The 15,289-nt window shown below is 44.2% G+C and overlaps 1 protein-coding gene across 6 annotated transcripts in view; it reads right to left on the minus strand.

The window, feature by feature from the left end:
* Positions 1 to 1,854: 1,854 nt before the first annotated feature.
* The window catches only part of CHN2 (chimerin 2), a gene marked incomplete at its 5' end in the record, with an annotated part of 258,748 nt that continues 245,313 nt past the window's right edge, over positions 1,855 to 15,289 (minus strand). For all 6 annotated transcript variants that reach the window (XM_084787591.1, XM_084787592.1, XM_084787594.1 and 3 more), the window contains 5 exons: positions 1,855 to 3,606; positions 5,455 to 5,560; positions 7,138 to 7,275; positions 8,760 to 8,837; positions 11,473 to 11,646. In XM_084787591.1, the coding sequence (XP_084643717.1) occupies positions 3,435 to 3,606; positions 5,455 to 5,560; positions 7,138 to 7,275; positions 8,760 to 8,837; positions 11,473 to 11,646 (668 nt within the window). In that variant the 3' untranslated portion in view covers positions 1,855 to 3,434. The remainder of the gene's footprint in view (positions 3,607 to 5,454; positions 5,561 to 7,137; positions 7,276 to 8,759; positions 8,838 to 11,472; positions 11,647 to 15,289) is intronic.

The raw sequence follows: 15,289 nt of genomic DNA on the forward strand, positions 1-15,289 counted from the left end.
TTAGCCACCTCTGCAGCCTCAAGTCCTTTTTAATTTTTGTTTTATGTTTACTACAATTGTGTGTATGTGTGTGTGTGCATGTGTGTGTGTGTGGTGGATGAGTGTTACATATGTGGCCATAGTATGTGTGCATATGGAAGAGGACAACTCTGCTGGGTCAGTGCTCCCTTTGATCTCTGAGGCTGAAACTCAGGTTGTCAGAAATATGTCAGGAGCAAAGCCATCTTGTAGGGCCCCTAAGAGCACTTACTGGTGCTGGATGAATGGCGTGTAACCTGAAATACAACAGCAGAAGAGAAATTAATGGAACCCCCGTCCCCGACGGTAGTTGCTAGTCTGAAGCCCAGTGAATACAGGTATGCTAGTGTTGACTTCTTGGTTTTGCTGAGTGTGCCCTGATTGCATGGACAGTAGCATTGTGGAAAACTGGCTCACAGAGATGAAAAAAGTCTCTAGAATCTTGCTTGCTTTTCTGTAGATTATAAGGCAAATAGACACCTTAAAGTTTCTTTGAAAACATTACTGGTCCCCTGCTTTCCTTTCAGAGGCTGGAACTCTTAGCATGACCAGATTTCTCTTCCAGCCAGACTAAACTTACTATTTAATTTTTTTCATGAGATAAGCCTTTCTCTTGCTTCAGAGTAAGTGAAATTTGACGCTTGTCTGCTGGAAGCTAGTAAATGTTACGTTTTTAAAATAATGTTACATTTTTAAAACTGAAGACTATAGGTTGGAAGTTGATAGAGCTTGGGAATGTGTCAGCCACCCACACTGGGTTTTCAGTTGAAGACAGCCCAGCCTTCAACCGATGCTGTTTCTCCCTGGCCACTCCCGCCCCAGCTTCATTGTCCTTTTCCTTCTCTGTCCTCTGCTGCCATCCTTAACTTATATACCAGACCCAACCCCTGGTCAAGACCAGAGCTTCTGAAAAACCTATTTACAGTGATGGGGAGAACAGTGCCCCTCCCCGACTCTGCTACCTTCTCCCACTCACCCTGCTCCGTCCCACCTCCCACGTGTGGCAATCTTTAAAACTGCTCATCCTTTATCCTCTGGAGGGAATGTGGAGCCATGTTAGGCTGCCAGATGGCTTAGGCGACAAGCATGGTGAACAGATTAAAGCAAAGTTGAGGGGATCAGGCGCTGGGATCACCTTTTACAAAGAGTCAAGGGAAATCTCCTCACAGCCCCAGCATTCCTGAATATTGCTGAGACTTCACCTTGACCCAGGACATATTCTTTTCTCCTCATGTTTCTTCCTTATCCCTCCCACCTCAAGCCACTCTTAAAATGATAATGAGGGAGATCCATGACTGGTTACTGTAGGCCACACAGTCCTTCAACAACGTCACAGTCTGAATGGTGTCGCCAGAGGCGCAAGCTCATCTTTCGCCTCCCTCCCTCTGGCTTCCAGCTCCTGGTTCCACCTGTCAGATCTGGTCCCAGGCTAGTCAGTCTAGAGTCAATTTGGGGCTTTCTGACTCCAAAATCTCTGTCCTTTGTTCAGAGTCCTGGATCATTTTCGCAAAACCCTCTACTGTCACGTAAGGGGGAGGGAGGTACAGGTGCAATGGGCCTTTCAGAAGCAAAAAAATCTTTACCTCTTGGCAGGCTGCCCAGGAGGAAGTGCATGGAGGCACAGGTTGCCCAGATGATGTTAGAATGCTTTGGGGGTCTTCCAGGTGAGCTGTGAGCTCTTTGGGGGTGGCTCTAAGGTGAGGTGGGGACTCTAAGGTTTCCCCCTTCATCTTGTAGTTTGGTAAGACAGAATCCACTGAAAACACTGTATCTGAAAACAAGGTCAAAGACTCTCCTCCTCTCCCCCAGATATGACTCCCTTAACACACGCCAAAATGATGGACAGAGCATTTAATACATGGGACGTTTTTCCTTCTGTTACACTGTGATAAATTACAAAGTATTGCTCACTTCACAAAATAAAAACATTTCCAGATTATTATCGACAGTATCAAGAAGTACAGAAGCCACGACAAACAAATCTGTACAGTTGTGAAGAATGCTGACAACAGCAGGGAGCAGGCAAAGCTGAGCCTCAGATGCCACAATTCCACCTGCAGGGCCTGGGGAGGTTGCTGCACAGCAACCTCTGCCGTCTCTACCACCTTAACACAGCAATTCTCTTCTGGGAGCTCCAAGCAAGGCTTGTCAGTGTCTGGGACATCTCAGGCGATCAAGGGAAAGACGTAGCAACTGGCTTTAAAAATCTAGATTTACAGTTTTTGCTGCTTTAAATATTTTGACTATGTTACAAAATATAGAGATCTTGGTGTGAAATATTCATGCTAAGATAAATATAACCAACAGGATGGGTCTCTAGTAATAAAATCATGTTAAATTATCTTCCGTACAGAACAGCTTATATGAAGGAAAAACACTTGGTAAAAAAGCAACCTTATTTATTCATAACTTAATAGGTTTATAAATCAGAAGTAAGGAAAAAGATTCAACGATGATCCTATAGGTTCATGATTCATCAATATGGAAATGTGGCAAAGAAGTTCGATTTTCCATTCATATCAATTGGAAGAGCCTGGCTGAGAAGCGGAAAAGTGCTAATTTTGTGGCATGGCCCAGGGGCATCATCCAGTATCCTCAAGCCATTTTGTGTGGCAGGACGTACTCTGCATGTTCTAGGATGCACACAGGAGATATGGAAAGGCCAGGACCAATTCCATAACATCCTTTGGAAGATCATAAAATGCTTATGGAAAGGAAACTTGTGGGTGCTTTTGAACACCCTACAATCACAATGAGCACATACTACCTTACAGCAGGAAGCCAGCGCTGAGGAGCAGGAACTGTGAAGAGCAGGGGTGTGGGGGAGGGGTGAACTTTCATTGAAGCACTAATCAGGACAGAGGTATGTCAAGGTGATACTGCATTCACGGTCAACGTTTACCAGGCATCACAGCAAGGAAGGGGGGACAAGGTACAGGGCAATAACCAATGCACTGCATTGAATTCTATTTGCTAAAATAAAATAACATTCTTGCAGCTAAAATAAAATACATTTTACAATATATAGGTTTCATTTAACATTTAACATATAGAATTGTCTTCTTTTTTTTGAAGGTGGAAAATGCATACTGTACCAAGTACCTTTATGAATTAAGTTCCCTTTTATTACTGGTAAGACGGAAGCTTAAACGTCTACATTTTTTTAAATAAGTTAAAGAAAGATTTAGTAATCACTCTTTCAGCAAAACAGACATACGTAGGAGGCACGGCAAAAGACCCAAGGTAAGGGGTTTCCTACCCCTCACCCTTGCTCTCATGTGGAGGAGGAGGGAGACACAGTCCCCAACTCTGCAATCCACTGTGGTCCAGGAAATTCTGCCACTTGTTTGGAAAACAAATCAAGTGTAAGAAACGATTTTATTCCATAAGCTCTATCAGCCCATTTCCCTGATGGATCAGAACAAAACGTCTTCGTTTTCTATTAAAATCTGCACGATCAGCTTCTGGTACCGCATGTCATGGAGGGTGGTGAGGGTGCTGTCCTCAGGGGGTCTCATCAGGGTGGGCCCGAACACGATCCCCAGGTTTTCTGCATTCATTAAATTGTCCTTCTCATTCATGGTAACCCTGCAAGGCAAGCACAGAGAGCTCAGGCCGGTTTGCAGAAGGACTGATGTTCTAGCTCTCTGCACGTCAGGCTGGAGAGCATCTTTAGGGTCAGGGGACCACAAAAGCAAACGAAGAGTAAGAATGAGAGGAAGAAGAAGACATTTCTCTTTTTAAAGAGGTGATTTTCTGATTTGGTTTCCTTCTCGAAGCTATGGGTACTGCCTTTAGCCAGTATAACTAAGTGACTTCCTAGAATCTATTGGGAACATTGTTTAAGGATTGGGAATCTGTCCTTCTTGAAGAAACATGCAACTGTTCTTTAGGAGGTATCAGTTTGAAGGGGCAAGCTGACCCATGGTACCTCCATGGGCCTCCTATGGAAATCTGGTTTTTGTCACCATTTCCTACTGGTCTGCATGCTGGAGAGAGGGCTGAGGGCAGCCAGGGTTGGTAGCATAGGGAGAAAGATTATAGACCAGGCTGCTGTGTTTTTAGGAAGACCCTGGCTATTGTCAAAGGGCAGGAGAATGGCTGGAATGCGGCCAGACAGGAGGTCAATTGTTTATTATGCCTAGTTCCCCAAGGATGAGGTACAGAGCAATTATTTTTGTTGGACCAGCATCCAGAGAAGAACCAGAGAGGCTTTAAGGGGGAAATCTAAGCCCTAAAGTTGCTTTACTAGTTTCCTTGTAGAATGAATGATGATTTCCCAGAGATTCTTGCCTTTGGGAATTTTGTCTTTTAGAATGCTCATCACAGACAAAATGGAGTTAAGTTCCACAAAGAAGAATAAATTGTGTTTAGGCTTCATAGAGAGACAATCCTTTGTTCTCTCTTCCCTTGGAGCAGATTTGAATTAGCCACTTAATGTTTTCATCAACTCAGTTTGAGTCATTTTGATGCTGCACAGCTAAAAACAAAACAAAACAAAAAACAAACAACAAAACAAGCAGGAAAGAGGTCATTCTTCACCTGGGAAGAGGGACCTCAGGTTCAAAAAGGCCTCCATCAGATGTCAATCATCAATCAGTCAAGTAACTGCCTCGCAAGCCAATCTACTTCTCTCAGTGCTGACTATGGTATGGAAATATAAGCCAAATAAAACCTTTCCTTTTCCAGCAGCTTTTGGTCATGGTTTTTATCAAGGCCATAGAAACCCAACTAGGACAGAAATGAGTACCCAAGAGTGGAGTGTTGTCAGAATAGTTCCAACCATGTTGTTTTTCTGAGGTTTGTGGAGTGTTTGGAACTTAGAGATGGAAAAGCCTTTAGTGGTCAAAGAAAGCTTAATGAGGTGTTCTGTGTGATTTTGGAAGATGAGGCTGCTGAGAACAATGCAGATGATAGAGGCCTGGCTTGTGAAGTTTCTACAGGAAGCAAAGACTGCCTTAGGCTGTCCATACATATAATAACTGTGCCTGTGGTCAGCAGGGGCTGAAGAATCAGCTGTGATTACGAAGGGACCAGCACTATTGAAGTGAAACCGTTGCTTTTGGGGACAACTGGTGCTGATCAGTTGGAGCTGAAAAATCAGCTGGAATTAAGAAACCAGCATCACTGAGGTAATCTTCTGGGGGTATTTCCCCAGGGTCAGCACATAGAAGCTAAGGTCCAGAGGGAGTCAAGGTTGCATCTCAGCCAGACCTGGCAATGGGAAAGTTGTTAGCCTTCCTCTCTCTTTGGGGTAGATGGGGCGGGGGGGGGGGGCTTTCAAGGGAACAACTCTGCCTTCCATGGGCATTTCTAATCACAGCTTCTAGAATCTACATCATACCAGCAGCTACTCTGTGTACTTTTCATGCGTTATCCTAATGCCTTCCTACCCTGGGCAGATGAGGGGTGTCAGGGATGGAGCTCTCGGCTTACTTTTTGAGGTGGATCATCAGGTAACGCAGGGTCTCATAGTGGGCAGGTGGCAGCAGCATCAGGACCTCATGGACAGCTTCCAGCCTCTCATCCGCATTGGAGATTTCTGTGAAGAGCACACAATCAGAGGTCTGTTTTCTTTGTCTTTGCTGCAAATGGGGCATCTCAAAAACTCATACATCTCAGATACCCTTTAAATTTTCTCGCGTCCTATCTCATTCCAGAGAGAGCTGAGGTGGAGCACTGTATATTTAAATGAACATCTGTGAAGTAGGTGCTTGTTATACTCATCATCCAGGGAGCAAGCAGGAAAGAGGTCATTCTTAACTCTGATATTATGTACAATCTGTGTTGCCTTCCTGACAACTCAACTTGCTCAATCTATCCAAGCCCTGATTTCCTCAGTGGCATGTGGTAGTGTGCCCTGGAAGTTGTCTAATGACTTTTTCCTTCCCAGACCTCCGTATCAAATATATCTTTCAGTGCAAGGACATTGGCAGATGGGCCAGCCAACAATGCCATCCATGAGGGCACTTTCACAAAGGCATTGCAAGGGTTAACCTCATGTGCAAACAGGTTAGGAGGCAGATACTAGACACATAACGATGGAAGAAGGAGTGTGTGGACTTTGGGGGCACTGAGAGGTTTTGGCAGGGACTCAAGGAAAACCCTCCTGCCACCCTTCCTGAGACAGTAGTATTCAGCTTTTAGAACCTTCTCTACCAAGGACCACCAGAACCCAGGAAAGAATGGTCTTGTTAGGGGGAAGGACCACAGATCATCTGGAAAATACATTGTACATGGATCTGATCAGGCCCTTGCTTCTTCCTGTCAGGCATCTTATACATATATGCTGAAACCTTTAAGGATATATAATAAACCACAAATCCAAAAGAAGTTCCTCAGAGGAGCTCTGGCTTCTCTCCCATGCATCTCAGTACCTGAGTTCTTCCTGCCTTATCACTGCCCTTTACAAGGAAAATTGTGGTCCCTCTCTTGACATAGCCTTTACTCATCATCCCTAAGAGCAGTGGACCCAATTGGTCAACACTGGATAAGGATGAGGTCAACTGTTGGCTGGCGGAAGATAGATGCTGATGGTTCCTCATGGACATGTCAGGTCAGCTCTCCACGCTAGCTTTCTACCCTCAAACAGCAGATTATAGTTTCCACTTCACGGGCTGGATTAAGAAAATTTAACTAGAAGATATTAGTAAGTGGCCCTAGCATAGTACCTGCCATAGTAAATACTATATGCTCTCGACTGTGTATCTAACACAAGTCTATCATATTTTTAACCCAAGGCCTGACTATATAACCTGGGCTAGCCTTGATTTCCACAACAGATAGCAATGGCTTACATGCCCCTCTTTGGAGAACACAATGTTTTTGTTTTTTCTTGATTATGAAAATGAACTTTCAGCAAATGTCAGAATTGGTCTTTCTGTGCTAGTGACCAGGACATAGGGAGAAACGATGAGGGACAGAGAGGCCTGGACAGAGAGGCCTGGCTCTCAGCTTCTGCCTGTAGAGCTCGGCAAGTATGGACTCAGGGGCATCTGGATTTCTATTTGATAGATTTCTGTGCCCCCACTTGACAAAGTCCATGCTCATGAGAATCTTAGAAGAGTTCTAAGTTCTAATTTTTCTGAGATGAAGAAGCCTGTAGACCTCTGTACTTACTGGCTGCCTCTATAAATTTGGAATAGGTGTCGTATGTGATGACAGGGATGGGTAAGTCTCTGAAGTACAGTTTCAGGGCTCCGGTGATGATGTTTATGTCTGGGTAGATGTTAGCAGAGATATCCGCCTTATCACCATCTGAAAAATAGTAATGGTCCCGAGTCTCAATTAGATCTTATCTCACCAAGTCAAAGAAGGCACAGGAAAAAGAGACCCAACATAGAAGTTGCTGGCAAGCCTCAGGGGCTCGGTCTCTCAGCTCCTAACAGTATTAGGAACTTGGGGTAACAGAACAGGCTCAGTGAGAGCGGCACAGACTATAAAGAGAGTACAGACAGGAGTGCAGAAGGGTGGATAAGAAGCACTTCTCTGAGTCCCAGCCCCTGCTAAGTGCCCAACAGAAATTTATCATAGTAATTCCTACTGCAGACATACGGCTTTACAATAGAGCAACAATCTGATATGAAGTAACATACAATGATACACATGTATGTAAATGGCATAATAAAACATGTTGTTTTTTTGTGGCTGTACAACTTCTTTTAAATCTCATGCTGTCTATGCCAGTGGTTTTTGGCTGATCCTATACATAAATAATCACTAGATACCTTTGGTTTTTCAGGCTTTTCCTCAGGCTCACTGAGGAAAATTCTTTGCATTTAATCCCAATTATATTTGTTGCTAATTGCTATGATCAGTCTCAAGGTACTTTGTGTGTGTGTATGTGTGTATGTGTTATGTATGTAGAGAGTATGCAAAGGTATGTGCCAGCATGGAACCAGGAGTTAGGGTGGTGGGCACCAAGGCCCAGCTGTCCTTCTATCTCTAACCCAACAGTGCTGAGGTCACAGTCACATATGAGACCATACACAGAGTTTTACATGGGCTCTGGGGATTTGAACTCAGATCCTCACGCTTGCACACCAAGTGCTCTTACTCATTGATCCATCTTCCCCACACTTTGAAGTATAACGTGTGTGTGTGTGTGTGTGTGTGTGTGTGTGTGTGTGTGTGTGTTTATTTAAATGTTTATATTTTAGGTAGCATAGTTGTGTCACGGTACATGAATGACAGCCAGAGGACAATTGTAGGAGTTAGTTACCTCCTCCATAGGGAGGGACATTAGTTGTAAGGCTAGGTGGCAAACACTTACTGAGTCATTTTGCTGATCCTTAAGACATTTTTTTTTAACTTTAAAATTTTACTATTAGTATCAGTCCATTTCACCTAACACAGGTCATGAGATTATTGTGGATAAATATTGTTTAATCATGTGGGGATTGTTAACATATTTTATGTGGTGAATTAAAAGCATAAATGCCTTAGCAAATTTGGTTCCAAGTTTTAAAAGAAGCTATAAAATGGCCAAAAGCACAAACCAAGACAGCAAATGCATAGTAGATATGACAGACTCCTGAACAACATGCTCTTTCACACGCTCTTCCTCATGAGGTGACCTGTCCTCCGTCTACAGAAACAGGTCTCCCACAGAATTTTGAATCACGATTCTTCTGATTTCTGAAGAATGACTCTCAGTAACCCCCAGACACAGTGTCCACTCTGAGTAAGGTGCTGTTCTAGCACGGAGGGCACCTGGTAAGCCAGGTAACGTCCACACTCACCTCTGTCAAATGCCATCTTGACATCTTCTATGTGTTCTGTGAACCCAGAGACTCTATAGAGCCCTTCTGACTTTAATCCTGCAGGGCAGCGGTGGGGGCAGGAGAGAGGGGGAGACATTAGCTTTGGCTTCTCACAGCATCTAATAAAGCCATTCCGATTTTGTATCTGCACCGAGTGCTGCCAAGAACTGAGCAAATTTGGTTGGTGATCTGATGGATGCCTCCTGCCCTGTTGTCTAAGCACCTGGACTAGTCCCTACCAATCTCCACATAAGTCTATCTTCCTCTGCTTGCTGGAGATGTGCATCTTGGTGGAGACTGGGTCTTCCTCCTACCTGGCTGCAGACTAAGCTGAGATGTAGAAGTCTCTCTAACTACCTTGTTCATCAGAGTTCTGCACACCTACTCCACCCATGCAGGCAGGGTGTGGCTTTCTTCCCTCGCATCTTATAAGCAGCCCTGCTTATCTGGACTTTATTGGAGAAATCTGAATGTTAAAGCCTTTCATGCTTAAACATAAATAGGACAATGTGCTAACTTACTAAGTGTGCTTGATTTATTCTGCCTTCAGGTAGTTTATTATACAAACATATGCAGTAGGGTTAAATTCTGTCAAATGGTCTGAGAACCGCAATCACTGTAAGAGAGAGAATATGTTTCTGCCTGTTTGAGTATACCGATGTGTGGGGCACACGCTAAAGCTGCTCTCTTATACCCAGTGGGTGGCATGCAAGATGAAAATAGCAGCAGGATTAGAGGATCAAGTTTCAGATTCCATATGTCAAACCTGAACTGGTGTCAAAACTGCACCACAGCAAAACTAAGTGAAGAATATATCCTGTCAAACTCCTGATAACATAATTTTCTGGTTTTTTATTTTTATTTTATGAAATATGTAATATAAGCCATATACCAGAGTCTGTACTAAATACAAGGGATGGGTGTCTCTCTATTCTTCCTGGGACCATGGCAGGCATGCTCAGTCTCATGAGGTTCTACTGCCTCATGGCAGGCATGCTCAGTTAATCTCAGCTCTACTGCCTCATGGCAGGCATGCTCAGTCAATCTCAGCTCTACTGCCTCATGGCAGGCATGCTCAGTTAATCTCAGCTCTACTGCCTCATGGCAGGCATGCTCAGTCAATCTCAGCTCTACTGCCTCATGGCAGGCATGCTCAGTTAATCTCAGCTCTACTGCCCTATGGCAGGCATGCTCAGTTAATCTCAGCTCTACTGCCCTATGGCAGGCATGCTCAGTTAATCTCAGCTCTACTGCCCTATGGCAGGCATGCTCAGTTAATCTCAGATCTGCTGCCTCATGGCAGGCATGCTCAGCTAATCTCAGCTCTACTGCCTCATGGCAGGCATGCTTAGTTAATCTCAGCTCTACTGCCCTGTGGCAGGCATGCTCAGTTAATCTCAGATCTGCTGCCTCATGGCAGGCATGCTCAGTTAATCTCAGCTCTACTGCCCTATGGCAGGCATGCTCAGTTAATCTCAGCTCTACTGCCCTATGGCAGGCATGCTCAGTTAATCTCAGATCTACTGTCACATGGCAGGCATGCTCAGTCAATCTCAGATCTACTGCTCTATGGCAGGCATGCTCAGTTAATCCCCTCTCTTTGTTTCAGGACCCACTGTTGAAATTGCCACTTTTGATCTCCTGGAAGTGACTCACCAGATACAACCTGGGTGCCACTGCGCTCCAGGTGGTACATGCAAGCTCATCCCAGCAAGGGTGGGACATACATGGCCAGAGAAGGGAGATCATAGCAGTTTAGAGGAATGCACAGTGGTGGACATGCAGCCTATATCATAGAAGGAAGAGGCATCTAGGGAGACCCCTCCCCCGAGAAGCCGATCACTGGAGGCAGTCCCAAGAGATGGGCTGGAGTTTGCAGAGCAGCAGGGCAGCCATCCTCCAGTATTTGTTTTCCTATCCCTCTCCTCTCCTCTAATGGAACATTTGGTTTTGAAACAATATCCACTGCAGTGTCCACTCACTTCTCTGGTTCTCTTTTTGGTTTGTTTGTCTTGCTTACTGTAGACACAATACAGTCATCCATCCCACATTTCTCCTGCCATGCTTTTCTACGATAAACTATACTTCCCAAACTGTGGACCAAAATAAATGCTTCCTTCCTCCTGTTGCTGTAGCCTGGGTATCTTGTGCAGCGATGAGAAATGTAACTAATCCAGTTGGTCATGCGAACAAGGTGGAAAGAAATAGCAGGAGATATGCCCTGCATGCTGGGCAGGTGCCAGGTCCTCCAGATGCACCATCTTCTGGGGCTCCACTGACTTCACTCACTTTAGAGAGGAGGGAGCATATTCCAAATGGAACAAATCCCTGTTTAAAACACTCAGACAAGATGAAGACACCCTTCTCTGTGACCTGTGGTGCTGTGGGTACACTCATGTGTTCATTTGTCCCCGTCCCCCCCCCTGATTCTCCAGTCAATTGGGATTGAGAATGGAGACTTTCATATTATCAATATCTAGCCTGGAGTAAATGCTCAGCAGACATTTGCAGAATGTGGGCACGCACGGCTTGTACAGGAGTGGAAATTGATGCTATTGGTTGGTGATACTTATTGGTTATCCATATGTGTGTAACAAGTCATTCTCCTAACAGTTTCCTCAGCAAATTAAAAAAAAAAAAAACTAAACCAACATAATATAATTAATGTAACAGTAGAAAGTATTTTCCAAACCTCTTGCTTCAATTTCCCGAATACATATGTCTACCACCATGGGTCTCTGAGTGTTGTGAGCTTTGACAAGTGTGGTGAGGTCACAACAGTACACTTTCTTGATCCTCTTGAGATCAGGCTGGCAGTCATTGGGGACATGCTTGGAGCACTGTTTGTGTACGTTTAACCCACAATCTGTAAACAAAGAAGCCGCATTAGCCTTGCTGGGACCATTTGTCAAGTCCCAAGACAAACCATGCACTGCTAGCATCCATATTTCAGTACCCAAGGGCTTGATTCACTGCCCTGCAATGCCCTGCACCCCGCCAAGAGGAGGTCCTTTCCATCAGTGAGCATGAGACTCATCCTGGCTCTTTGAAGTCTTGTACGACTGCTCTGTCCTCATGACTCATTTTCTAGACCAGAAGAACTGATTACCTCACTGATATAGTCAGGCCAACGGTCAGGCTGCTCATAGGTCCCACAGTGAGCTTTGGGGCATTGGTTCTGGGACTTAGTCATGGCTCATTAGGAACACCGAGGCTCCTTCTAGGCTGTACCCTTATGTCTGTGATATTCTTTTGTGGGGTACAGAGTTACTCTGTCTACAGGACTGTCTGGTCTTTGATGTGAGGAGTCCCTGGCTTGTGTTCACTCTGCCTTTCCTGGATAGCAGCCTGCAGTTTCTATTCCCTTTTTTCTTGCTTGGCATTTGGAGGGGGGCCATTCCTCTTCTACTTACTGTACTGCGAAATAGCTGAAGCGACGTTTACCTGTACTCCAGTGGAAGTATACGAGAGCTGATATTTGACGACAATGCCTTGTAATGTGATGATTACAGTAATTATTTATAAAGCTTATATCCAGAGCCAAAGCTGGAAAGGTGCTTTTAAGTTCAATGCACAAATTAAAAGCCTTGTTAGCAGTTGGCAGCCACCAACAAACTTTCTAGACAATTACGAGACACAGTTTGCATTCTGGAGAATGAAAGTTTAATGTCAAGGGTGCTTGATGTGAATGTGCTGTGCACTTAAAAGTATCTTCGAATAGTGCTTTTCCTAGGTATAAAAATAATAGTTCTGTACATATATGAAAAGTGTGCAATACTGAGTATGTGGTCAGCTGCTTTCCAGAAATAGTGTTAACCACAGTAAAGGTCTGAGAGGTGCAGACTTCTATGTAGCCACAAATGGTAGTGCTTCCTGGCTCAGTTCTCTGCTCTTCCCTTCAAAGGAAAAGTTCTAACAGTCTTAGCTTAACCAGCATGTGAAATTCAACTAAATCCAAGTGTAGTTCACTTTCATTTTGGCAGAGCTACTCAGCAGATGTGGATTTGGACTGAGTTAACCAGGACTTGGTTTTCTTCCTGGGATGCTGGTTTATAAAGTAGGGATCACACCAGCATGAAGGTCAAGTAAGATACACAGTGTCTCCAGTATAGTGCTCTGCCAACATTAAGTTAAGTACAGCTGGCAAAAGGATAGGAGACAGAGGCCTGCCCAGCTGTTTGCTCATTAGTGAATTTTACTGTACCTCATGAAGTTATAGATTTTTCTTTTGTTATTGTAGAAAAATACACATAGGATATATTTACCATTTTAGCCATTACATTTTTATTTGTTTGTTTATTGGAAACAGGGTCTCCCTAGTTGGCCTGGAACTTGCTATGTAGGCCAAGTTGGCCTCTATCTCACAAAGATCCAGCTGCTTCTTAATTTTAAAAGAGTTTAGTGCATTAAAAACATTGTTGGAGCTAGGAGAACTCATGGAGGCAGAGGCAAGTGGATCTATGTGAGTTTGAGGTCAGCCTGGTCTACAAAGCCAGTGCAGGCAGCCAAGGCTACAAAGAGAAACTCTGTCTCAAAAAACAAAAACAAAAAACCCCAAACCAAACAAACAACATTGTTGGATAGCTACAGCCACCACCTGCCTCTAATGCTTGTTTGTTCCTATAGAACAACAACTTGATGCACACTAACAGCACCCCCTATACACACACACACACACACACACACACACACACACACACACACACACACACACACACACACACACACACACACACACACACCTGAACTTACGACTCACCAGCAGTGAGTCAGTGAGAGCCAATGGGTTCTACCTGGATTCTAACAGCTGTGTGCCTTTGCACTTTGCTTGAGCTTCCTGCCTTTTATAAGACTGAAACCCTTTCCAGTGTGTGTCCACGCCACATTACCTGCTTTGTCCGTCAGTGGGCTTGATGCTGCTGTGCGCATAGGCCTGCAAGTGTCTGATGCAAGCACTGCCTTTAAACTTTAGGATTACACAGCAACTCTCCGTTCAATTTCCTTAGAAACTCAATGACCTTTAGTATATCTACATAGAACACTGAACCTACTAAAATCAGGATGTTTCATAGCAAATATAAAAATGTTAAATTTCATAACCTAATAGAACTCCACTTGCTAAACAAAATCTGGACCATTAAAAACAATCTGTCTGCATCATGGAGAACTGAGGGCTGGGTGGCACCCTTGACTATTAATGGCTAACTTCTAGTTTTCCTACTCTTCAGCGAGAAAATTAAATAAAAAGTAAACAATGGAGAAAAACTTACAATATAACCTTATACTATGGTTAATTTAAAACAAAATAGGAACAGAAACAAAAAGTCTCAGAGCCCTTCCACCCTAGAGAAAGTTGCTGATTGCAGTTAATTGGAGCCCAGAGCTCTGTTTCCATAATATTGACTTTGGACCGATTTCCTGCTGAAACTGAATAATACCAGTGACAAAGGATGTTTTGTGTAGGTATCAGCTGGACAGACCAAACTAACAATCACAGAGTAATTCAGGTGGTTGACCACCACACTCAGGGGTTAAGCTATGGGATTTTTTGTGCAGCCTTCCAGGTCTATGTTCTGTGCTCACTGGGGTATTAGGACATCCTGGAGGGCCTGGTGGTTTGTTCTATCCTGGGTTTGCCTTGGTACCCAGGAAGGAAAACTGAAATTACTCACAACCAGTTAGGCAATGAATGGGAGCTAAGAAAGCACCATCCAAGGCTGGGAGGTGGTGGCGCACGCCTTTAGTCCCAGCACTCGGGAGGCAGAGGCAGGTGGATCGCTGTGAGTTCGAGGCCAGCCTGGTGTACAAAGTGAGTCCAGGGCAGCCAAGGCTAACACAGAGAAACCCTGTCTCGAACAAAACAAAAACAAAAACAAAAACAAAACAAAACAAACAAAAAGCAAGCAAGCAAGCACCTTCCAGGCAGAAAGGCAGGCGGAGGATATATGATCCCACAAACTAACTGGGCAGGACAGGACCAAGGAACCCCTCAGTGGGAGTCATCAACTGATTCTATTTGTCACGCCCTAGAAAGGAGGCAAGCAGCCAGGGAGTCGTCCATGGCATCCCAGTCAACACCAGCAGCAGCTGTTCTTGCTCTCGGCACCAGTGTGTGCCAGGAAAAGCGTGGTAGGGCGGTGAGTAAGGAAGCCCAGCTAACGAGCTGACTTGGCAACCCTTTCCATTTTGTTTAGTGTACCTTAAAGATGATGCATTCCATGATATTTGGGGCATGCATCCAATTTGAAATTAAAAAAAAAAGAAAAACACCCCAGGGTTCAAACTACTTTGGAGTATGTGAAATCAAATGAGTATGACCAAAATACATTGTATAAAATTCTCAAAGAATAAAGAAAAATATTATCTAAAAAAGACGGGGAGTAGTTATTGATCTAACAGCAAAGAGCGGATTGTGAGTTCTGGACTCTCACTGGTTTTAGACTAATGTTTCAGCATTTCCTATCTGGCAATTAGCCATCGTCCCTAAGGCTCCATTCTCCTTTTCGTTT

The sequence above is a fragment of the Acomys minous genome (assembly GCF_964271855.1).
Source record: "Acomys minous genome assembly, chromosome: 6".
NCBI lineage: Eukaryota > Metazoa > Chordata > Mammalia > Rodentia > Muridae > Acomys > Acomys minous.